Source organism: Enhydra lutris, unplaced genomic scaffold, assembly GCF_002288905.1.
Source record: "Enhydra lutris kenyoni isolate GAN:26980312 unplaced genomic scaffold, ASM228890v2 scaffoldscaffold27, whole genome shotgun sequence".
Taxonomy (NCBI): Eukaryota; Metazoa; Chordata; class Mammalia; order Carnivora; family Mustelidae; genus Enhydra; species Enhydra lutris.
The window spans coordinates 24,238,331-24,264,834 of NW_019154111.1; the positions used below are offsets into that span (position 1 = coordinate 24,238,331).

Genomic DNA, 26,504 nt, shown 5'->3' on the forward strand with positions numbered 1-26,504 from the left:
CAGGACATAGCCTTTTGATCCTCTCTTCTCACAGCACAAATCTTTTGCATGAGGTTCCGAAGAGCACCTGACATGCCACAAAGTTAATTTAACTAGTCCTTAGTTTGACAATATGGATTAAGTAGATGATAAATAGTAGCACCTATCAAGAATTTTTGGAAGAGTTAAACCATAATACATGAAAAATGCTGACCCCAGTGTGTAGTAAACATTCAATAAGTGTTTGCAGCTATTTTGAGTATTATTAATGCTGTTCCTTTTTCTGTTCCTCTCCCTCCTCCTCCTGAGTGTCCTAATGTGGATAAATATACATACACATACATCTGAATATAAGACATCACGAGCATAACTGTTGTGAGATGTGTATTCACACACAATAATACTATTTGCTTGGGTTCTGTAGAAGAGGCAATTCCTTTTGGACTATTCTGTGAGTTTAACTTGAGAATCTCATCCCTAGAAATCATGTTTTATGGCATTAAGAATTCAACTTGAGGGGTACCTGGCTGGCGCAGTTGGAGGAACACATAACTCTTGACTTGGGGGTCATTGGGTATAGAGATTACGAAAATATATAAATAAACTTAAAAAAAATTTCAACTGGAGCCAGACTTCCTGAGCTTGAATTTTACCTCCAATATGACTTTGTGTCTTACTTGAACTCTACACCTCAATTTTCTCATCTATAATATGGGAATTATTAGTACCTCCTCATAAGATTGTTTAATTTTTCCATATTTGTATAGTTTTCAGTATAATTACTGAGATATTAATAACACTTTGTAAGTGTTCACTCTTGTTTTTATTGTAATGAAGTGGTCTTTTCTGTAAGAAGGTTTCAAGGCATAAATTCAAAAGATTGCATAATAGCTCATCTCCCTTGCAGGTGTTATGGTCTATACATATGGGACTAGTTTTTTACAACTTCAAAAATGTAAATCATTGTGAGATTTTTTTTTTTTGCTGCAGATCCTTTGTTTTTTTTTTGTACTTACATCTTTCTGGAATGAGACAGGATGATTTTAGTCGCACTTAATGTGCAGGGAATATCATCCATATGTTTGTCAATTTCATTTATTCATTAGAGAGCTATTAAGTACTAAGTATATGTTGGGCACTAAGTTTTGTGGTTGGGTTCAGTGGTCATTAAGCTGAAAAAAATGTCTGTTCTCTTTGAGCTCATGAAATAAGGAAGAGATATTTTTCACATAAATTACTAGAAGCCCAACTTTTCCTTTCCTTGGGATACCTGTGTTAAATTAAGGATCCAGCTGACTTTACAGCATCATACGGCGCCAGTTTTTAGGCAGCACAACAACACTGGGATACGTGGGCTATAGGGTGCTAATTTGCTCAGGTTTCCTCCATGCAATTCCTTGCATAATTGGTAAAATCAAATTTGGCTTCCTTTCCACTGAAGTAGACACTGCTGCTCAGTGGAAAATAATTTGAAAAGGAGAAACCCTTTACGGATGCTGGCCTGTCCCAGTTGGGTATTTTGCACCTTACATAGGCAGGTTCCGAGCCGAACTACAGATTATGCTTCCAAGCCTGAGACCAGTCAGCTCTCAGATGCCTGAAGCCAGCAGGTGTATGCAGTCAAAATGCTGTAGGAGAGTATGATATTCAGCATCTGGCTGTTTACCAGGAGCCAGCGATTCCCTTTATTATCTAACCTTAAATATGCTTCCCAAATGGTTGTTGCTCAAAAACTGAGGAAAACACCAGAACTAAATAAATTGTAGATATTTTGTTGATATGGTAGCCCAAAGAAAATAAACTTACCATTCTGATAATATTTTGTAACTAAACAAGTATAGGTTAGTTACATCTATTCTCAGTGACCCATGAAAGGAAAGAATATTCCAAACAATTTAATTCCAAACAATTTAATTTTATATTCAGAACATGTAATAAGTCTCTTGTTTTGAGTATAAAGAGGCATAATATTAGTACTAATTAAGAGCAAATGCTTATTCTCATTAAATAGATTTTGTACAAATACCTTAAGATATCAGGTAAGAAGGGGTAACACATTATTGGCCTGTGGGGTAGCCCATAAGACTTGCTCTAGCCATGATAGAAAATATGCATAAAAATTTTTAGACTGTTAAATAAATCCCACTCTTGTCTTCTTTAGGTCAACTCACTACTATGTTTAATATTCAGAGGGTCAATTTCTCAACTTCTGAGAAAAACTTTACATTTTTCCTATTGGAAGACTTAGGTGCTAATTCTGCCAGAAATTTAGATGATCAAATTTTAGAGATTGTAGATTACCTTGTTATTGTTGAGCAAATAATTATGCGTTATGTAGCAACTGAGAGTCCCAGAAATTGGAAGGTAGTGGCTTTGTAGTTCACGTTCATGGGAAGACCCCATATAGCAGGCAGAAGAGTTCCTTAATAGCATTAGCAATCCTACCTATACATTCTCCTTCAGCTCAGTAGTGTTTGGTTTATTTTTCATGACCCCCAAGTAGACCAAATATGCATGAAAAGTTGACCTTGGATTTGTCAGTGTATGAGTAAACCCACTGGTGACCTCCCATGACTTTTCTCTGTAGCAGCATCTCAAATGGTCACAGTCTCAAATACTTAGATGTGCATTTTTGTATGAGTTTCCTTTCCTTTTTCTACTTAACTATTACTTGCAGGTAAAACTATGTTGTTTTTAATACCTTTTCTTTGAAAATAAGGAATGTTTTATTCTTAACACATTTTTATAAATGTAAATAGATATCTCAAATTTGATCATCGCTTGCTTGGCCAGATTTGCTAGATGAGAACTGCCTATTTTTACTTAAATCCTCCTGTACTGTGACTCAGTTTTAACAATTCATGTTTTAGCCTACCATTTTCTCCTCAGGTTTCTATGAGGGATTTTTTTAATGACTTTTCCATTCATAAGCTTATTCCCCTTTGTATAACCTTCACTTACAGTGCATATAGTTTTTCAAAAACTTTGGTCCTCTGTTTGTAGAGTGTGAGGCATCTATTATTAATAAACTATTGGTAGATTTTTTTTTTTCCTGAAATGTCTTGAGAGAATAATGTTCTATTACTCAGGAAAAAAAGTCTTTCAGAATGGGGTATTCTTACAGAAAAATCTTTATATACACATATGTTCATAAGATACACTATTAAATTTAGTAGTCCCATCACATGTAAGCCTCAGATATTGTTGCTTTAATGCATTCCCTCACTACTTTGATAAAAGCCTTAAGATGTTGCCACTAGTTCTTTGATGATTTCCTCTGATGTTACAGTACCTTTCTTTTTTTCTCCAAAAAAATCTGTTTTGCATAAACATGAGAAGTCAAGGCAGTTTGAGTTAACAAGTAAAGAGATTCAAGTTTTAGCAACAAATGTACATATATCAGTTCTCCCACACATTATGGCCCTCTCTTTCAATGTAAGGGAAGTTTATTTTAGATTTCTGGGAAATATAACCATTATCTTTAAAAGGAGCCCAAATAAGTTATTCAAGTTCATAGTTTCAAAGTTTATTCAGCCTTTTCTTCATTGAATTAATGAGAGTTATTAACAAAATTTAGAGGGAAAAGAGTCATATTGACCTAGATATTGACTTACTCTTACTTTTTTCTCCCATCATCCCTGCCTGACTTCTGAATGTGTCCTGAATTCTGCTGGATTCAGGAATGGATGGGTTGTTGTTTGTTTGTTTGTTTTTTTAATGTTTAGTTCTAGCTTCCAAATCAGTTTGTGCTAATTACTTTTAACAAAAAGTCGTTATATCCCTAGTTAGGTTTTATACTCCTATACAGATGAACTTTTAGCAAATTAATAATGAACTTAGCATTGTCCATTTAATTATGAAGTTCTGCTTTCAGTTAGACTATAGTTAATAATACAGTATTATATACCTGAAATTTGCTCAGAGTATGTCTTAAGTGTTTTCACTATAAAAAAAGGATTGACTATGTGAGTTGATGGGTGTGTTAACTATCTTGATCGTGGTAATTATTTCCCTATGTAAGTATATCAAGTTATGTCGTACATTTTAAACACATATAATTATATTATTTCATCTTTATTCAATAAAGCGGGAAAAATTTTTAAAAACTCCGAATATTCAGAATTAAATAATATTAGTTAAAGAGCTCCAAATTTACTTTTGATATCAGGTGGTATCCATTTAATAGCACTTCTTTTTATCAGGTCATCTACATTGTGAATGTTTCCCTGAGCCCATGTAACCCATTTAGTTGTTCCTTCTTCATATGCAGTGCCATACTTCTAGTGCTTAGGCTGTATTATGTATATTTTTTTGTAACCAAGCATGTTCATCTGTGGTTCTATTCTAGAAAAGAATGCTATTCTACCAACTGTCAGTGGTACCTGTAGGATTGCATTTATCTCATTGTGCTAAAATGTCATTTTCACTTTGCTACCTATACTCTGTGAATTGATAATATAGACATCTAAAATCTAACTATTGTGCCTGATACTTTTACCTGTTTTTTCTTTTCTTTAAAATTAAGGTTACTAGGCACCACTTTCATTATTGTTCCTTCTAGTCACCCTATTGTGTGTTTCTTAATACCTGGTTTATAGCTTCCTATCAGATTGCCAGCTGAAGATGAACAGTTGTAGGTCTGCATATTGTGTGAGAGATACATCTCTTGCCTCTTGTTTTGTGAAATGTCTGATCATGAATCTCTATCTTTTAGGAGTGAGAGTCACCAACAGCCATTTTACTTGTGTGTGTGTGTGTGTGTGTGTGTGTGTGTGTGTGTGTGTTCCCTTTGTTTCAGAGCTGTTATCCAAAACAGGGGAGCATGACAGAGAACGCAAAACCTGTGAAATCCCTGTGTTTTTAGAAGCGCTGTGTTTTTCCTGCTTTGAACTGAAACCAGACAATGAAGTACAGTTTTCTACATGATTAGCAAGATCTACACACAGGAGAAAAGAATTACTTCTGAGCACACCATTACTTGTCACACATTTCAGATATACCAACATGGTTACTGACACTTACCAGCTCTCTTTTTCTCTTACTTAACATAGGAACTTCTCAAAGCTTTGAATTTTACAGTCTCCTAACTTTTTAATTTCTGAAATGTGTTACCTTTAAAAAAAAAAAAATCACTGTATTCTGCAATACACACAAACACCACCACCTAGCACAAGTCCTGGCACTTGGTCCATATGCCCAAATTACCTGAATGTAGAACTGATTATTTGAAGAGTATTTGGCTTGCACTTTATGATAGTCTGCCACTTTCACTAGCATTCTAAAAGTTGGTTATATTTTCATTTCTTTTTTTCTTTTTATATTCTTCTCCTTTTTCCTCATTAGATTATCAAAAAACAAAAGGAAACATTATTATATGGGGAATGTAACCCACAGAAATGGTCTATGGAAAGATAAGGCAATTCAAAGCTCACACCCAGTGCAACTGATGTGTTTACAGGATAGTCTAGACACACCCGGTAATTTGCAGTTTGAGAAATATTTCAGTTACCAGATTTAACAGGTCCTTTTTGTTTAAATTTCACAATAAAAGATAGATACTCAAGCTATAGGAACTAAGTATCTTGGGAAATTAAGTACTAACCTTCCCTTGAGGGAAGCCTCTACATAGTAACATATTGGATTCTAAATTTTCTAAACCATAGCAGTATATCTAATCTCTCTCTCTGTCAAAATAAAAGTGAATGATCCAAAGTTAATTTTTTTAACCATTTGGCCTAATATTCTCACAAACATGGGGTATTGCAAATTTGGGTTAAATCATATTGCATGGGTTCCAAATGGCAAGGGTGCAGTTGGGAAGGTGGTTTGGAATATGTAGGATGGTTTTCACTGATCGTCATATTAGTGGCTAGATGTTGTGGATGTGTGATTCCATGTTTGTACTTGCTGGGTTCAGTGTCCTTGATCCACGCATTCAAAGCTAACCACCACAATGCTGTGCAATTTCAGTATTATAATCAATTTTTAATCCGGGGTGAGAAAACAAATAAAAATGAAATGCTTGAAATGCAATTGTAAAATAAAACCAATATTAAAATAGCAGTCTTTCCATTTATAATTTCTGATTTATATGTCCTTGTAGAAATTTAAGGGAAAAGTTATTTTAAATGCTGTTTTAAATATTTATTTTGGCATCTTTCTTCTGAACCCATATGAACAAATATACAGGTAATTATATTTTATTTTTTAAATCAGGAAATAAGAATAAATCATGCTGGCTACTTCCTAAGATACCAAGATTCCATTAAAAAAACAACACTATGCCTGCCAGTGTAATCATTTTCCTTGGGATTTGTTGACATCCTTATTAAAATCCTACAAGCCTCATTTTTCTTTGTTTTATTCCCATACTATGAAGCACCTACTGACCAAAGTGAATTTAGATACCATTGACATTTGTGGTCACCAAGAGTAGGAATTATCTCTAACAGATCATTTATACCTTACTTTATTCTACTCTTTTTGTTCAGTTCACATCTAGACCTCTCCCCTCTTCCATTTCTTCTTATTTCACTTTGTCAGAATATAGTTTTATAATAGATAAAAATATCAATGAAAAATTATAAATTAAAACAAGGAATGTGCATTGATGATTCTTCAGCATGCATGGGCTAAACCTCTAAAGGAATGGAAAAAAAAAAACCCTCAAAATGGAAAAACGGAAAAATATTTCTACATTTTCTTCTTCCAAATCTCTGCTCTTATTATCCTTTCCAGGTTTTCTTCCTTTAAACATAAGTGTATTATTGCAACTATTACAGTTTCTTCAGGAAAACTATGTTTGCTTGTAACGAAATATATACTTGTGAAATGTCTCTGAAAGATGACAGTTTCCCCCATGTAGATAGATCCTGGAAGGTGTTTTGGCGTAGAGAACAAACATCATAATACTGACAAACACACATATGCTTTTACACAGAGTTTGTTTTTATTTTAGTTCTTACCTCTCCAAATCATGATGATCAAAATTATCATCTTCATCTATCTGTCTGTTTCCCCTCCTCTTCTGTACTGAGTCTCTCCTCTTATTTGTATTTATAGTGAAATGGCTCAGAATAAAGCTCACAGCTTCTTACTGGGTGGACTGAAATTCTTAGGAGACATTAAGGAAAAACACACCTTCACTGAGGAGTAATTCCCTGGGAAAAGTTGATATATTAAAGGCTATTAGGAGAATGTTATAGTCACTGGCCCTAATAACAAATATCCCTGTTCTCTCTCATCAACACATAGGAGGATTGCGGATTAATTTCCTTTGAACTAGGCATGGCCCTTGATAGCTTCTGCCCATGAATGATAAACAGAAATGAGTCACTTCCTGCAGAAACTTAAAAAATGTGTATATATGGTTCTCCACATTTTGTTTCCCTACCTCGGTAGTGTTGAAAGCATATATAGACTTGGGGTTTCCATAATGCTGGGTCCTTTAGTAACTGTGGCATAGAGCTCTCCCCTATTCCACACCGGACATGTAGAGTATGAAAGAGCATTTTGTTTTTAACACTCTGGGTTTTTTAGAGTTGTTTGTTTCAACAACATATCCTATCCTTCCCTGTCTGATAGAGAGCAACTGTATGATTTTGGCAGACTGTAGAGAACTTGTCATTTTTCCAATCTCTAGTGAGCTGCAATGTCAATCATGGGGCATGGTGTCTTACTTGAAACATCCTAACATTATAAAGGAAGAAGCTTTATGCTTTTATTTATTTTATGGATAATACATTGTCTAGTCTGAGCATAAAGTGCTCAAATTAGATGGCATCCTCCATGGAATATTTTTGATTTCTGGAATTTTATATGTAATAATTCCTTCACAAATTTAAATATATCTTCCCTCTTTACCTTAAAGATTCATTACCTTCCAAATGCAAATGCTTTTGGGAGGGAGAATATTTTAAGTCTTATCAGTCATTTATACCTTAGTGAATAAAGTGGATAATGAATTAGAGTCTTCTAAAAATAGTTTTAGATAGCAGAAAAATTGGCAGATGATAAGGAATTGTGGTACCTATCTGGCAAAAGGGAAAAGGACATAGAGATTTCATGTTAAAGACAAATGTTGCCTACTACATAATTTTCAGAAGGGCTGGTTCTTGTTTAATACCCTAGTGTATGCCAAGATCAAGATCAAATATCAACTCTAGGGAAATCTTAAAGCCTTTGGCATCGTAGAAGAATTAAATTGTATTACTGCCTTAAAGGTTTCCAGAGACTTCTTATGCTTCAAAACTGAGCTGTTGGGGACAGAAAAACTTGGAAATGTCATTTGATTCTCTTGTTAGAATTTACCCATTTATCATGGAACAATGATTAAGTCCATGTACTTCTGCTAATACAGGTGGATTGATGAGTTGATGTTTCTGAAGTTCACTGAGGTAGATGGAAAGTATTTTATAAAAGTAAAAAGTAACTACTGCTGCAATTGTATAATAATATGTATATTTTACTGCTGTTGCACAGCCCTTGTAACTGGTTCCTTCTGGTTAAGGACATGATAACTCTGATAGGATAAAACTTAAGTCCAATTTTATGTTTTTGAAAGTTTACAAATATTATACTTGCTTGTATGCTAATAAAATAGTAGAAGTCTAGATAAGTTTCAATGTTCATATTTTAGTGGGATTAACTCTTGTCTGTTAAGTGGTCTGTAGTTCTCAAGTTTCAGAATTCAAGATCATTTGGTGTTTGTTAAAGCACTATTCAGGCAAAACTTGGAGTTATGACATAAAGACATGGGATACTAACTTTCTAACTTACATTTTCCCAAACTGATAATGAAATCAGAATTTTAAATAATCAATGCTAATTATTTGCCAAGTGACTGAATTATATTATTAATCTCTCCAAAAGCATGATTCCTATTTATGGGTGACATAAATTTCAGTTCTGCCTACTCACAATTGATTTTGTTTGTTTGTTTTCTATCGTAATATTGATCTTGAACTTTCTTTCCAAACTTCTTAGGAGATATATATCATTTCCTTTGATTTATTTGATTTATTTTTAAGAGAGAAACCAGGTTTATCAAATTGGAAGTCTTCTGTGAAGTAGTGATTGTTTTTAACTAAGCTACTTGTTGGTAAGAAAAGAGTTATATTTATGAGCGTAAATATTCTCAATATTGCAGGTGTCTAGTTATAAAATCAATTTCCATTAAAAAGGTTTTTACCTTTTATCTTCAAGACTTCTATAAAAGCAATCTGAATTAACAACAGATGTGTTGTTTTTCCTTTTTGAAAGGCTAATATGCTCCCTTCTCTTCTGCTTTTTACCGATCTGTAGAGCTACTCTCTTGAGTCCCTTTCCAAAAGTATTAACTGCCATTTGGCAAGCAGTAATTTTTTCCCATATGATTTGTTAATATTTTTAATGCTAACATTATTTAACTTAGACATTATATATTATTGATCACCTTAATACCCCCAAGTATATTTGACTTTAGAAACCCACCGTCCTCCACTTTCATCACATTTCTTATTTCAATATCCTATTTTCCTACAAAAATCAGACAAAAGCAAACAATCCTTTTATTCCTTATATTATTTTTGTTTGTTATTTTAAATCTTACCCCATTAAATTACTGTTTTTCTGTCTTTTAACTATTTTTAACCATGGGTGACTTATCTGTCAAATTCTATTAGATTTTAATCTCCTTGAGGGTGAGAACCATGTTTCTCTTCGTCTCCTAGTGCCTGATAAATGGTAAGCATCCAATAGAAACTTATTAACAAATGAATAAATGAGCAAATGTGGTTTTAGTTTTGATGGGAAGGTTAATGTAAAGAACATGAAAGCTTAGTATTTAATACAGACTGTCTACTGTGTGACAGCACTAGCTCTAGATACTTGGAGCAGAGACTACTGGTGTTCTATCTATACTTCCTCATACCCCTTACAGTTTCAGTGAATGACAGCTTGTCTCCCACCAGCCTGCAACCGTAGTTTTGTCAGAGGGCTGCCCTCATTGTGACAGAATCCACTTTGCTTGCGTGTAAGTTGGGCAGGATGTGTCTAGGAACTGATTTTCCTGGGAGGCAGCCTGAAAACAGTGATTGATAGATTTGGGGGGCTTAACTATTCTATATTCTTTACTCCCTGCCTAGGTTAAGTTAGAGATATGTAGTTTACATAATTTTCAGTGTCATAAAACTAAGTTAGAATCACTACTAATAAAAGAAGAAAAAGTTATAATCCAATCCAGCAATAAACACATTTTCAGGTAAGAAAACAAAAAAAGAAAATAATTAAACATTTATAATGTAGTGGTGACAATTAACTACCTAGTATATGTTTTCTAGCTACAGACAAAAAAACCCATTTTCCCAGTTTTTGCTTGGTCAAATTATAAAAGAATGCTTCTTTTCTTAGAGAGATTTTAATATTTATGTAATCAAACATGTTGGAGAGTCCTTTGTTGATATATTACTCTGTGAGTTATAAAATAATCACTCATTTTTCTAAGTGATGTTTTGAAATTTTTGTGTTTAAATATTTAAGGTTTTAAAATTAGATTTTTGGTGTAATGGAGGTATGGTTCTCTCTCTTTCTATTTCTCTTTCCCTTTTTTCTCAACAAATTGTCACTTATCCTTAGAGTATTTGTTGAGGAATGTATCAATTTCCTACTAATGTAACATACAACCTTCAATATATACTAAATTTCTAAAAATGCAGAAGATTTGAGTTTTCTATTATATACTAGCAGTAAACTGTTTTAGTTAGTGTAGTTTTATAATGTGTTCAGTATCTTGTTTTTCAAGTACTTTCTCCCTATTTTTTATTTTAAAAATATTTTGCCTGTTTTTCATTTATTATCCTTAGTAAATAACAAAAATACCCATAGAAAGCAACTAGAATTTTGATGGATATTATATAGAATTTATAAATATATTTGGTATTAAAATATACTGACATAACACCCTAGAAAAATGTGTAAAGTTCCATCTGTTCACACATACACACAAGTACACTTTCTTTCTTTCGCTATCTTTCAAAAGAATACTATAAACAGAAGGTCAGATATGATCTATACTTTGAAAAAAGGAGATCTTGCAGCAAGACATTCTAAGCAGAAGGAAAGGAGGATGTTTCTAATAAAGCTTGAAGTCCAGACTCAGACTGGGTTGTGAAGACTTTTGTAAGCTATTTTAGAGAATTTGGATTCCAAGTTCAGGCAATAGGAAGTTTCTGAGGGTTTTAAGTAAGGAAAATAAAATGATGGAATCTGTGACTAAGAAAGATAACCCTTTAATCACATGGTTCGTTCCTGTGGCAACCAGCCCCCACCCTGAAGCTATTTAGGGGCCTACCAAGTTACCTCATTAACATAAAGCCCTGTGAAAGGGACTTATTATGAATTTGAAAAGATGCTCGGCTCACTGTTATCAGTAACTAGGGGTGGACACCAAACATGGATTTTTTTTTAAGGATTTTATTTAGTTTCATTTAGTTAGTTAGTAAGAGAGAGAATGAGAGCTGGGGGCGGGGGAAGCAAAAGGGAAAGGGACAGGCAGGCTCTGCTCTGAGCACAGCTGCGGAGCTCTAGGAGGGGCTCCATACTTGATTGCTTGACCCTGAGATCCTGATCTGAGCGGAAATCAAGAGTTGGCAGCTTAACCACTGAGCTACCCAGGCGCCCCATGTGTTCTTGATAATACAGTATCACACAAATAGTATTCTATCCCTAAATGTTTTGATGTAGAACCTAGTTTTTTACATTAACATTATATTTTAATCCAAAAACATACATGTTTATTACATAAAGTATAGAAACTATAGGTAAAAAATATTTTTTTTAATGTAACTCTTCTGTTGGACCTCTTAAAGAGATAAACAGTTTCTTCAGGAGTATATAGTCATGTGTGCATTTACAACTTTTCAAAACCAAAATGTATGCTCATATAATAATACAGCTTCAAACCTTACCCTCTGAATCACAAAAATGTATTTTAAACTGTAATTCAATCTAAACTAGTTTAGATTGCCTAGCCCTAAGTGTTTCTCTTTCTTAACAATGTCTCTTATCCATCTTATTTTTTATTTATAATATTAATCTAAGTGAGTTTTATTCTAAATTAAATACTCCTTCCTATCACCTCAGAGATTTAAATGTATGATAACATCATTGGAAACCGTAAGATGACTCCAAACTTTGCTACTGACAACAAGAGAACTTTTTCCTAATAATTTTATGGTTCTTCAAGCAAGATATAAAGTGCTGAGATGTTTTCACATAACTTCCACTCCTTGAAAAACATAAATGTCAATTTAATTGCATGAATTTTCAAAGCAGAAAGACAAGAGAAATCTCAATGTAACCTTTGCATTAAATTTCAGTAATTAGTGGGAATGCTTTACTTCATACATTGTTTTAAAATATAGATTTAGATAAAGTAAGCAAATGGTATAAGTGTTATAGAATAAGTGTAGATTTTCTCAGTACAAATTATAGTGTGGGAACAAAGTTGCATCTTTAGATTTTTAAGTTCATGCAGATAACTAATATATAAAATGAAACCTTTTGAAAATTTCATTTGTAAAGGCAGTAAGTAACCAGTGTTCATCTTCCTTAAAAATACAGATCACACTGGAATATGAAAAAAAAAATTACTAGAAATCTTATAAGCTGGATTATATATCTTCCACCAACATAGGAAAATAAAATATTCTTGGACAAGATGAAAATTAACCTGGAATCACTTTGTGTGCAAAATCATATTTAAGGTAAATGTGATTATATGAAATATGGGAAATTTGATGGCCTTAAGCAAAAACTCAAAATCTATTAGTGTTCTAAACAAAACTGCAATTCTTAAAACCTGAAAATTAGGACAGGGCAGTTTGTTGAAGAACTGTTAAATGTGAAACTTAACATGTTGCAATAGATGTGGGATCTTAGTCCATTTTGATAACAGCCATGTGCTGCTTGTGTATATGCTAGGAAAAAATGTTAATTACGGGGCAATAATGGGCTCAAGGAGAGCTTTTACTGTGGCCACACTACTGTAGAGTAGTTTTGTTGGAGTGCTGTTTCTCAAATTGGTAGCATATTTCAGATAAAGAAAGGAAGTCCCCCCTGCTTGAAACTGCTGTGTCATTTCTTCTTCCTTAACTGAAATTCCAACCAAGTTTCAGGAAATGCCCTAATGAGCCACTTCTCTTTTCTCTTCCCTCAACTAAGTGAATTCCAACCAGCCCTAATTGTTCATTATTCATGATCAGATCATTTACTCTGGTTGTCTCTTTTGGCATGGTGCTTATGTTATGGGAAGAGGGATAATTTGGTGCTGTTTGTAGAGGTGATAACACTGATAGAATCCAATCACTGATGGTAGGTAACTAAACTGGCAGGTTAATTTTCTGTACTTTAAACAAACTGTGAAGACAAGTCTAATCAATACTTATTTTACTTTGATATGTATGCCTTGCTTATACTTATGGTTTCATCTTGTGTGATCATTAGATATCATGAGCTGTGATTTGCTATAATCTAGGTAAAATATATCTGAAACTTTATTAATGTCTTATTTTTAATCAAGATTAGAAACACTGTTTTAGTTCATGATAACCAAAGCAATTTCTTCTTCCAGTTTAATATTCTTAGATATTTACTAAATTGTACTGATTTAACATTTTATTGCATCTTATATGTTATTTTATGAGTAAATGTTAATTTCCGTTTACATTTTAGCAATATATATTTTATTGGCTTTTGACAGTAAGAAAATATGAGTTCTGTTCATAGCTGAATTAACACCACATAGTACTTTAGTGTATGTTATTTTTCCAGGGTTAAAAGTTATTCTGGTTTTTTAAATGAAGATTTGGATCTGAAAGTTTGTAGAGGAGATGTCAAATATCTCAAAGCAACAACTTTTTGTAGTAATAGTTTTCAATTGTTATAATTAGTAAAGTTGTGGTAGGGACCTGAAGATTATGTATCTGTTTACACACATATGTACACATCTATTTCTTACATATTTGTTCCTGTGAATTATAATCCCATATTTTCAAAATTGCCTTAAATGTTTCATTGGAAATATTTTTGAGAAAAAAAATAAACCTGAAGTAATCTTTAATTCATCCCAAGTAGCTTAATTAGTAACTTATTTACAGGAAACTTCATTTAACTTTGACACTAAAATAACCTCTTCCCTATTCAGAGATTGTGTCAACAAAGCAAAGTGAAACAGAATGGGAATTTCTTATCAAAATTATTCAGACCATTCTGCTTTACTTCTCTTTTAGATGAATCTAAGTGTAGCTTTATATTTTCAAGTCATTTTTGAATGAATACTAAATCTTTCACTTTTTTGGTGGAAACTAAATTGAAGAGGCCAAATTTGTAATCTCCATTTTGAGAATACAAGGTCTTTTTTCACTATTAAAACAAATGGAATATATGTAATTTCCATGTTGTCTATTTTTATGGTTTTGATTATTAATATTATTAGCAGTAGAACAGTTAAATGCATGAGTATATTTTGTTGAACTGAAACTTGGAGCTCATGTCAAAAATGAAACGAGCTGAAAAACGTTTCTTAAGCGTCAGCTGAATTTTAATGACTATGGGACAGGGTTTGTAATAAGTTCTAAATAACCAAAATAATTATAAGACATTAAAACATGATGTAAATATCTAGCATAAGTGAAATTTTCACAAACTGTAGTAATTAACACAGTGGAAGTAGAAAACAATTTTGAAAACAGTGGTTTGAGTAGTCAAAAAGGAGAAATAGGAAAGGAAAAACTGAAAGAAATGTAATATTCTTACACAATCGTTTCAAATAAACTAATGAAATACGATTCAAAGGGGATCATGATAGATATTGGTATAATAATAATCATAATTATACATGTGGAAATGCAATCATTCAACTCTTTGGAAATCAATGTACAAATCAAATTATCTGAAGTCAGTTAGACATGTCAGATTCTTACAGAGATAAATGTAACTCTTTTAGTAAGAAATACTGGATTAAGCACCAGAGAGATACCAGATCTAAAGAGGTGAAGTTTACTAATAGCAGACTGCAAATTTTATGCTATTTGGTAAACGAAACAAATGTAAAATATAGCTATAGTTCCTGCTCAGTTTTTACTGATTGTGTTTACTAAGATCAGTAGGAAGAGTCTGTGAAGCATAGAGCTGAGAATGTATGAGGAAAGCGTGAAGAACCACAAGTGTCTTCAAAAACATAAGCTATGAGGGGAGAGCTTAACAACAGTCTTATAGAAAAAATGAGTAGCAAGAAACTACTGTAAAAATATTCCTTATTTTATAGAGGTGTGAATTACCAGCCCGTTAAGGAGTCTGTCAGTTGGGGTGCATGTTTGGAGACATCAAAGATTTGGCAGACATCACTTTGCCTGTGAGAGCTTAGTGGATACATAATTATGTGATTCTATTAAAGTGTATTCATTGGAGCATGGGAAGTCTGGCCGCTTACTCATCAGCCAAAAAAAAAGAAGAAGAAGAAGAAGAAGAAGAATTGTATGAAAATGTATTACAGGTAGTTTAAGTTAAATGTCAGAAAAATTGGGGGAATCTGTATTATTGAAAAGTGAAATAGTAAGGTAGGTTTTAGAATTTCCTCAGGTAACCAGTTTAAAGAACAGATTGGTCAAGGAGAGAAAGCCCTTGTTACTGATGTTGTAATTGCTCTCAAGACACAATGGAAGGTTGGACCTAATGATCTAAAAGATGCATTAGGTTGCTGTTTTTCTTTTTTTCTCTTCAGGTTTGAAGACTAAGTGAGATTTCAAAAATAGGACTAAAAAAAAAAAAAAAAAGCAAGAAGGAAATAAATCTAGGAAGTAGAGATTGAGTTTTAATAAGGATTCTTATGTTTCCTGATGTTCATTCCTAGGAATTACCATGGAAGAGTATCTACAAATAATTTCTTACCTTTTTTGAAAGACTTCTCCTTTACCTACATACTAGCACACAATGTGATTCATTTTCTGGGTTTTTCTACTGGGCCAGAAAATCCTTCTATCCCTCCCTTTTGTTCCTTCCTTTATTTCTTATTTTATGAACATGTTTCCAATACAGAAGTTCATATGCACATGAACAAATTAAGTTCTGAAAGATATTCATCTTGCTGAGATGTATTTCCATCCAAATAAGAATTTGAGCCAGGACTCTCTCTCTCTTCAATCAAATATTTTGCTGTATCCTTTTAACTTCCCTTTGCCAAAAACTCATTCTATCCACCATCTTTCCCTACTCCCACCAAAATCTAGACCAGTACCTACTACTTTGAAAATCTGTCTACAGACAGGCAATGATCTCAGCTGGTGTCTGCAAGGAGTATCTCAGCAGCTAAGATGTTTATAGTCTCTACTCCCTTTGATCTTGTACAGACTCAAAAGGATCTGAACCTATTGAACAACCCGAGGTCTGCAATAGAAATTTTGTCAGCAGCATTTTTTACCATCAGACTTTAAGTTCTGGTAAACTTTTAGGCTTTCTCTTAATTACTCTTCGGCCAAAAGGGCATTAATCCTTTGGTCATACTTGCAAATGTTTCTCTCCATTTAGACAATTCGCTTTCTCGCTTCTATAGCTTATGTTTATCCTTCACATATGCAAGGCTCTTTTCACATGATGGATGATTTGCTCTTTCCATCAGAATTAGATCTACAATTCAAGACTTTTTCCCATAACTATATTCAACCTTCTTTACTTTCTCTCTGCTCTCAAATTATAAAACATCTATTGTTGTTTTTATTGCAAACAACCATTTTTTTTTCCTTATTAGACTTTTGACATGTTGTGGTCATGTAGGGTTATAGTGTTTGGAAAACTCTGAGAATACCCACTCTTAGAGTGGATCCACTCTTAGAGTAGGAACAAACCAGTGGGTGAGTCTGCCCAGTGAGATGACTGACGACACTGTCTTCTGGAGAAGGTAGAAAATGTATAATTTTGTCTTCAGTGATAACTTAGTTAATATCTATGGTTAAGTTGAAGGTATATAAGTAGAGGATTGTACCAGGTGCAACACTAGTTTTTAAGGATGCTAAGATGCCTAAGATAGGGTACTTGCCAATGAGTATTTGAGGCATTTCAACAATTAATCGCACTGACAAGTTTTAAAAGTATATATCAATTCCCTATGAGTCTGGGGGTTTGGGAAGGGTTCAAAGAACCCTTGAAAAATAATTAGCTATTCTTTAGGCAGGCAAAGGATAGGAGAAAGGCATCAGACAAAAAGACTAGCATGTGCAGAGTTGTGAAAAGCATGGCACATCCAGGGGTCTTTGATTAGAGCTTGCGATCATTGTGGGGAATAACATAAAGTAGGGCTGGAGAGTTAAGATGGGGGCAGACCATAACTATGCTTTTAAGGGTTTTAGGATTTTAACAAGAGGAGTAGCTTGATCTGATTGTGTTTTAGCTGGATATCTCTGGCCATTTGGAACACAGTTTGGGGGGATGAAAGACTAGAGCCATTAGTTTTAGATTTTGTTTATATAGTGCCCCTGTATCTGCTTTAAGAGAAAAAGGACAAGTATGTGCCTCTGCATAATACTTTGCAAAGTGGTTGCACCTCTGGCAAGAACAGAAGGCAAGTGCTTTGCTAAAAATATGATAGAACCTACTTCATAAGAAAATCAAAGGTGGTTGACTGTGTCATTTTCCACTATAGAAATAACCACTGAAATTGAACATGGATTAGCTCCCAAAACCAGTGGGCCAGGCAAATATTTGCAAGTGACTCAGTGATTTCTTTGTGGTTGCTTGGTTTAGTGTTGGTAGAACACACTGAAATGGGAAGTTAGAGTTCAGCATTTGCTTCTAACTTGCCATGTGACTTTGAATAAGTGTGTGTGTTGGGGGGCGGGTTTTCTGAATATTCTAAGTTGAATTAATATCTGATGTGGAGAGTGAAGGGCTAGGGCTGGGACTGAATGTGAAGGACAAGGGGTCTGGTGGTGGTAAAGTTTAGGTCTCCTGTGCCTAAAGAGTAGCTCTGGATTCACTCCTGGGATTTCAAACTTAGATTGGATGTGGGAACTCTAAGATTGGAAATCTAGGTCGGAGCCAAAGGGAGGACCTCTCTCCTTCTCCCTATGGGATCTTTGATCTCACATTTCTGACAGATATTAAGAGCATAAAACATAACCATGGACTACTATCTTGTATTTCTGGCCCTTTTTTCCCCCCCTCAATATCTTTTCTTAAATACAGGCTCAGAGGACTCAAACTTAGGACAGAGCTCTCAGAGCAAAATGAACTAGAGCATGAAGCAACTCTGGATAATTTGGGAGGTAACTTTTAATTTGCCTTTCTTCATAGGTCATCTCTGTTTTTCCATATTTTCTGGGGATGTAGTGCCTATTCACTCACATTTGTGTTTGTTTCAACATGAAATACTGGTTGTACTAAGTAGTATCTAAATTCATTTATATTCAGCCTTACTGAGGACACCCATTGAAATGTATGACAAGACTTTTGACCATTTGCTTACGATTTATTTCTTTCAAGACAAAAATAAACAACAACAAAATAGCAAGCAAAGATATTCCAGAATATGCTAGAAGGAAAAAAATTTATAAAATAAATGCATAAGCTAAAATAGTAAGTTCTCTACTTCGGGATAAAAAGGAAACAGTGACTGTTAACTACTCCTACTTGAGTAGCAGTCATCTTAGAAGAGTTTTCATGAATATCAAAAGCAGCTATATACCTGGAGTCTTCTCTTCTCCAGTTGAAAAAAGTTAACACTGATCGGGCTCTCATCCGGTGCAAAAGGCTTTGCATGTATCACCTCATTTGAACCTGAAAATGCCCTTGAGGCAAGTGCTCTTATCTCCATTGTTCAGAAGCAAAAAAATGAGATTTTTTAGAAGATAGGTAACTTTGCCAAGGTAATCAATGAGTAAGTGATGGGGCAGCGACTTGGTTCTAGATCTGCAAGGTGCTTAGATACAAGTAAATTATATAATCTTTTTTTTTTTTTTTTTTTTTTTTTTTTTTAAATTAAATTTTTTTTTTTTTTTTTTTTTTTTTTTTTGGTCACTTTTAGATTTAAACTTTCTTTGTTCTATTTCATTCATTTTGAACAAAATCCCACCTTTATTGCAGAGAAGGGGAAACAGTTCAAGGGAGAAAGGTTGGGGGAAATCAGAAACCATGCTATGCTAAAAATGGTTTCCAGGCTTACACATGGATAACGAGGTCTTTGACCGTATTAGATTTGCAAAAATAGCAGTTGCAGAGGTAACAAGGGACCAGAATAGATGGCTCTATTTCATAAAAGAAAGGGGCAAAGTGAAAAGACTCATTAATGTTGAAGCAGTAGATGGATAACCAGTGACAAATATCAAGTAGATTTCCTTCAGTTTGGTCAGAGAAAGGTCATTGATTATTTTTGGTTAAACTGGTTCACAGAGGCCAGGTCTCCACTAAAAAAGGGAATTAATTGCTTCCATTTCCCACTAATTGCCTCAACATTTCCCTTTGCTTTGTCATTGGAGATTTGGTCAGAGAGGCAAAAAGTCAAAAGTCAGAGTGTGATGGAATCTACATAAAAAGAGAATCTGAGGAGACCAAATTATGGCATTTGGTGTAATAATTATAATGATATTTAGCATTTTTCCCTGGGAGTGCTGTGGATTTTTAGAGACCTTTTCAATCTTTAATCAGACCGTAGGGCACATTTAAGAGAGTTCACTGTTTTTATTTCCATCTAGAGGATAAGGCATCACAGAGAGATGAACTGACCTCGGGCAAGTCTCCTGAGATATTAATCCTGTATGTTGGATTGCAGCCTCCTATGTTGAGTTTTAGCTAGAAGCCTGGGCTCTTCCCAGAAGTATCATTCATTCATGCTCCTTCAGAGTCTAAAGACTTTTGTGCACATTATCATCTGAGATTACTCCTTCTATCAATTACAGAAAAATCACCCAAGAAAACAGCATGAAATGGTCTTGATGTCACAACTGTTGCTCAGTTTTCAGCTTATTAATTGACATTCCAGCCATTTTCAATTAATAAGACATTTTATTTTGTGTTTGATGACTCAACCAGTCTTTGAAATGCTGCCCAGCTCTAAGTTCTCTGGAATATATGAATTTTGTATTCCAGATATTTTGTTTTATTGTTCTGAAACCCAAAGCGTATAGAAAGGGGAAAGAACATGAGCTCTGGATCAGTCAGTGTTTACTTGTACAACCTTCAGAGGCACAATAGACAAATGTTTCTTTTTAGGAAGTCCCAAATCTTCAGTATCAACTACTTTTCTTTGCTGGAAGAACCAGACATATGTTGTTCTTAATTAGATAGTTGTTACACTATATGTCACTTATGACCTATTTGAATGAGCATAGGTTTTAAAGATGGTTAGGTTTCAAAACCAGCTGTGTCATAACCAGGTGTTTGATCCCAGACAGGTTATGTAACTTGATTGAGACTCAGTTTCTTTATGTGGAAACCTGATATACCTCATTAGGTTTCAAGGTTATAAATGAGAAAGTGGTGGTGAAGCACCTTGCTTAATGCCAGCGTAGAATGAGGACCTAGAGACCTTAGCCATACGCTTATTGTTGCTAGAAATTATAAAGATATTAAATAATATAACTATTAATTGGGACAAGGTTTAAAAATCTTAAGATGCTGGTATAAAAGAAGTCCAGTATTCTACAGAAATAATTTATTTGAATAAGATGCTCTCATAGTTATGGTGAACTTGAGCTGGACCTTGTTCCTCTGGTTAGATGCCTCTCCATGGCAAGTCTTCCTTACTCTATCCTATTGAAAGTGCTTTCTTCCCATTGCCATTTGGTAATCAGAACTATTCTGGGAATTGAGTAATATTATTGTGCCCATTTTAAGATTAGGGTATTTACATACTGGGAAGAAATTGAGTGGCCCAAAGGCACACAGCTTGTCAGTGTGGAGTCCAGGTTTGAAACCAGGTAGGCTGATTCCAAAACCTATAATTCCAACTGCTTCTCTAACAGTGCTTTTGAAACATCAGACTGTAATTTTAAGTTGTCATCTGTGCAAGCTGAGAAATTAAATTGCCTTCACCTCCACTTTAAAATTAATTAAGGGGAATCTTAAAGCTTATCCTTATTTTGACAAGAATGGCTAGTCACACTAAAATGGAAAACCAGTCAACAGTGACATCTATGTGACTAACCCTACATTGGTTTCTTTCTAAGTGTTTTAATTTATTTTGTCTCCAAAAGTAAAACTAGCCCAGTCTTTGTCAGGACACAGGTCTCAGTCCTCTAACCAAAAAATATTAGGAGCTGGGCATATGGGTCCTTCCTGCTTCCATGGTGCTTTTCTCTTGGCTGCCTTTCCCCTGTCCCCTTTTGTAGCTCTCTGGCAGGCCCAATGAGCCTTTTCTCCCCAGCACTGAAGCTGAGGACCAACTCTGAAGAGAACCCTAATTGTCTAACTAGTTGCTCACAACATTTTTGTCTTGTTTCTCTTAAACAGTGTAACCTAATAAAATTCCTTTAAAATATATAAACAAGGCCTACCTACTACTAACACAGGAAGGGCTAAGACTATGTATACATGGGAAACCTGGTTTGACTGTTTTGATTACTTGACTGCTCAAGTCAGTCAAAAAGTAATCACCAGTGAAGCAAACCATTCTGACAGATTTTTGGCCCACTGTGACTGCTTATTTGACTGGCTTGCCTGTCAGGTTGAAGTGGTCAGATTGACTGGAGACAGTCTATCTGAGAAATTTAACTCTGGAGGACGTGGGTGTCTGTATACCAGAATCACTTTAAATAACTTTATTTGAAATCTGTACCTATTTTCCTGGGACCAGCGGGAGAAATTTGAAAGTGACACATTGCAGCATTTGACTTTCTGGAGTGAGATATCTTGTCGCTTGCTAGAGCTAGCAATATATTTATAGGCTACAAAACAATCACATTTTTCCCTATGCGCATATAGAGTTCAATAGGATTGAAACTCTACCCTAACTTGGCCAAGTCTTAATAAGGCATCAGACTCTGTAACTCTTCTGAAGGGTTGATGATAGATATGTGACAGCAAATGATTTCTCAGATATCAGGATACCAATTCAGTCATTAGTGACTTGTGGTAAGGGCCAAGTTGACCTTGCCACTAATAGTAGTTCTTCCAAGAAGAAGAATGTATAAGAGAAAGAAAAAAATCAAAATAAAATACCAAACAAAACCCTTGGTCAGATGCAAGAGAATCTGGTTGACATTATTACTTGAGCTACTTTCTGAAAGCAAGCCCTCTTATATATCTATGCTTCTGTTCCTTTTGGAAATTTACTTTGAAATGAGCTCCCAGGTTTGGACAAGACAACACGATAAGGATGGGAAGAATAATTTATTCTCACATGACAATATTGGATTTTTAGGGGAAGAACACATCGAGGTTGTTATCTGCTGTAAGCACATTTTTATATGGTCTGGTTTATGTTGGTTGAATATCCTAATATGTTTACATTGAGAATTTGAAATATCCTGTTCTTGTTTGAAAGACTTATTCATGTGTTGCTCTTTAACCTTCCTAAAATTCTAGCTTTACTCACGGACATGGAAATGTTTCATAAATGTCCGGAACTTTGATGCTAACTCATGTACTTCTATTAAATGTATTTAATATTAAGATTAGGTAGAAGTTAGGGCTACAGTGTTAGTAAAGACTTTAAAGTTATGACACTTTTCCTAAAATAACTTGCTTACTTGTCATATTTTCCCTTGCGTTAGAGTCACTTGATGTATCATTCTGGTTTTGGTTTTTCTATTTTTTTTTTTTTAATTTTGTGATTAATTGAGGGAAAGGAAGCTTACTTTAGTTTTGTTTTCAAAGTTTATACTTTTTAGTCATTTTATGATTAAATGTTTTTAGCAAAAAAGCCCTTTGATCTGAGTAAAAGAGAGAACAAAATCAAATCTCACAGTTTAAAGAATGCTATAGAGAGGCCATTGGGATATTTAAATTTTACATGTCCTCTACATTATAGAATCATTATTAATTATGCTTCAATGATCATCTTGATGCTTCAGGGTTTTTACACATTTAGGATTATTTCCTTAGGCTATGCAACTGTATTGCACAAATTTACTTCCTTAGTAGTAAGTGACCTGGGTACTTGTTGCATTGTTCCCTCCTCAGCACTAGGTATTAAGAATTAGAATATATTTTGTTAAGTTTAAAGGCAAAAAGCTTTGTTTTAATAATTACGTCTGATAAAGAACAGAGACTCGTTAGTGAGACCAGTGAGGATTTGAACTTTCTCTTTGCTTCAAAGTTCCTTAATGTAGCCTCTATCTTCACTTTTGCCTCTGGAGAGAATTAGGCTGCTCACCTCAGTGGCTTTCTATGAGGATTGCCTGACACAAGGTAATCCAAGCTCTGCACCTGACACAAAGCAACACTTACTTACTCGCTATACTTATTACCAATTTATGCCATTATTGTCATTATGATTACTAGTGTAATTTTTAACTTTGAAGAGAGTACAGTGTGAGCTTATGTGGATTAATTTTTTAGCTGTGTCACTTCTATAAATTGGCTAACCTCTCTGAGACTTAGTTCATCAATAACATCCATAAAATAAGGGATTAGAATCATGAGGGACCAAATATGAGATCACAAAAGGGATCAGTGGATAAAAAAGTGCTCTGTTAATAGTAAAATACCGTATAAAATACAGTATACTGTGTCCTATTCATTCTATTTATTATTGTCTTTGGATTCCAGGGCAGTTGTCTGCTTACCCTATAATCTTGTAGCTGCATACTTAAAAAGTCAGTTTCAGTGACAGAGAAGACTCACATAAATTGTGACAATGATGGTGTTATTAAATGGTGAAAACAGAAACCAAATTATCTATGCAATATACCACTGTTTTTTTATTTAGTCTCATGGAAATATCATATTCAAAGTTAACAAATGTCCACCATTTTGTCATCATAAGATATTCTACAAGCAGTAAATGAGAAAATTAAGACCATGTTTGATGCTGCAATTTTTGGAGATAATTTCCCATTGAGAAAAGGAAGCATGGTTGATAGTACACTTCACCAATAAATCTTTTATGGTAGAATTTTTGCCACGACCAAGCAAGTGATCCGTGTTAAGAAGCTGGGACATTTATGGGGATGTCGGCTGGTTTCCTTAAGCAGAGAGGTAGTGAGCAACTGATAGGAAAAATGAAAATGTAAAAGTTGACAGGGGCAGATTCTGTGGAGGACCTTCTTCAGGGGATTTCAGAGAATGATCCAATGTCCTAAACTGGGGCCTCAGCCTTCCAGCTTTCTTGCTCTCTTACTCTTCATACTTTCTCTTTAGTCTGATTGAGTCTTAATATACAACTATCCCCTCTTCTCACCTTTGGGCCTTTGTTTCCTCCCTGTCCAGTCTTTACTTATTTCTGTTAGTTCTCACTGGTAGAGGTGCTTTTTGCCCCATTGTCCTGTTACAACTGACCATCCTGGACCAGCACAGTCTCTCAGCTGCACTTTAATCCTTAATTTGATCACACCTTCAAAATCCCTTTGTAATGTAAGGTTACATATCCACAGGTTCTGGTGATTAGAACGTGGACTTCTTTGGTGAGGGAAGCATTGTTTTACTTACCACAGAATAATTGAAAATAATTGGTAAAAGCTTAAAAGACTAAAACAGTATATTTACTAATTACATATATTTTTTTCTTTTTAAATTTCAATGAAAAGGTTTTATTTTAATGCTTTGTCTGCTCAAATTAGAATGGAAATACAATTCTGGATCTTCATCTCTGAAGTTACAGTAAATATTTTCCACATATTTCAAAGCTACAATATTAACTAGCATTTTGAGTTTTTTGTTATTTCTCAAAAGCAATTGACACGCACAAAAAAGATCTTACAAAGAAGTTTTCTGTTATTTCACCTCTTGCCAACTTTTTATATGTATTTGTTTATATCTTAAATTTATTCCTCAGAGCAAGAAGTTTAAAGAGATCAAATAGAATAGTCATGATATTTATTTAGAACAAGCCAAGGTGAAAATAGTATTTTCTGCCCTCCTCACCTCCTCCTTCCCCATCCACCTGTTCTTTATCAAGAAAAGGTGTTAGATGTTTTTAGGAAAGAAACATTTATGTAACAGTAAAGATAATATAAGGAAACTTCCTGGGGAAGAGGGCTAGGACTCTTCAGAACAGTGTACATTAAATACACAGATCTAAAGACAAAAGTGGAACAAAACATCTTTAATAAAAAAAAAAGAAATTCTCATCTAAAGTTAGTATTTCCTGATGGTAGATTTCAACTATAGCATTGTCCCATATTGTGTAGAGAAGCCAGATCTTACATCATGTGAGAGTTATAAGACAAAGTGAAACACAAAAACAAAATCCTGAGTGAACCAAGTCAAACTTAACTAATCATGGGGAAGCAACTGCAAAGGTTTTTCCACCAGAGTCAGCTGGTGGATACTTGTCTATGGATATAGGACACATCTTTTTCTAATAATGGAGGCTGGAGTTAATTTTTATTAGCCTCACGAGCTGGTAATAAATACCTTGTAGTTGAAAGAATACCCTACTTGCAATCAAAAGACGTAAAGTAGAGTTCACTTTTTCATCTGAGTGATTGTGCGCAAGTCCGATAACCCATCTGAGCTTCTGTTTCTTCATCAATGGAGTGAAGACAAAAGTTCTTCCTCAGACCATTGGGACGTTGGATTCCACGTGTGACGGTGGCTACTCTTATACGGTATTCTTGGACTTTCATTTAGTCCATGAGGTCCTATGATCAGTCTTCTTGATAAATTAATGTTTCATGGCCAGGTACTTTCTGTAACTATAAAAAATTTGCGACAGAAGTATGTTTCTTTGATTCAAAAGGAACACTGTTCTTCAGTGACAAGGGGAAGGTGAAACTGTGTGCAACAATCTGTAACTGAAGGCCTCTCCTACATGAAGGCACGATGACTGGAGGAATTTGATTAATGTAGATAAAGTAATAACAGATGCATCTGAAACACAGAGAGCCAGACATCATCCTATTTACTAGTTAAGTAAAACAAAGACAATGTAGATTTTGCCCTTTTTTCCTGGAAATACTAGCAATAACTATAAAAATTGAGTGATAGAAATGTACTTATGAAACAAAGCCATTTTCTGCAGTTTGTCAATCAAAATGAATAATTTCAAAGTCTCATTTTCAATTAGATTATTTTAATATTTAACTACCTAAAATGCCCCAATCGTATTCTTTAGAAAATGGTTAGACTAGAATACCACAGTTCTAATGATGACATTTTATTATCATAAAAATGACTTCATTAATTGATGATCATATATCAACTCATAAAGTAGATACAGGACATAAAAAGTTTTCAAGCCTGAGATAGTATAAAACCATTTAAATTGTTTAGAATTTTTTTCAGGAATAAACCTCTGTGATCTTTTTATTCTCACAAAAAGATGTATGAATTTGTTATAAATTCAACTACCTTAAGAGACCTGTGAGTTTGTTTTACAACAAGGTCTGTATAAGTTG

At 34.2% G+C, this 26,504-nt stretch overlaps 1 protein-coding gene across 6 annotated transcripts in view; it reads left to right on the forward strand.

Annotated features, from left to right (window-relative positions):
* Positions 1 to 26,504, forward strand: part of LOC111152064 (transcription factor EC) — a 118,437-nt gene that overhangs the window by 45,521 nt on the left and 46,412 nt on the right. The window contains exon 1 of one of the 6 annotated variants that reach the window (XM_022510353.1): positions 12,660 to 12,722. The exons of 3 other annotated variants lie outside the window; for them this stretch is intronic. Coding sequence is in view for 1 of the 3 variants with exons in the window: in XM_022510351.1 (XP_022366059.1) it covers positions 13,327 to 13,329 (3 nt within the window). In the remaining 2 variants the exon portion in view is untranslated. Of the gene's footprint in view, positions 1 to 12,659; positions 12,723 to 13,295; positions 13,330 to 15,461; positions 15,512 to 26,504 lie in introns of those variants that run through there. 2 more of the 6 variants (XM_022510351.1, XM_022510354.1) reach the window with 2 other exon arrangements.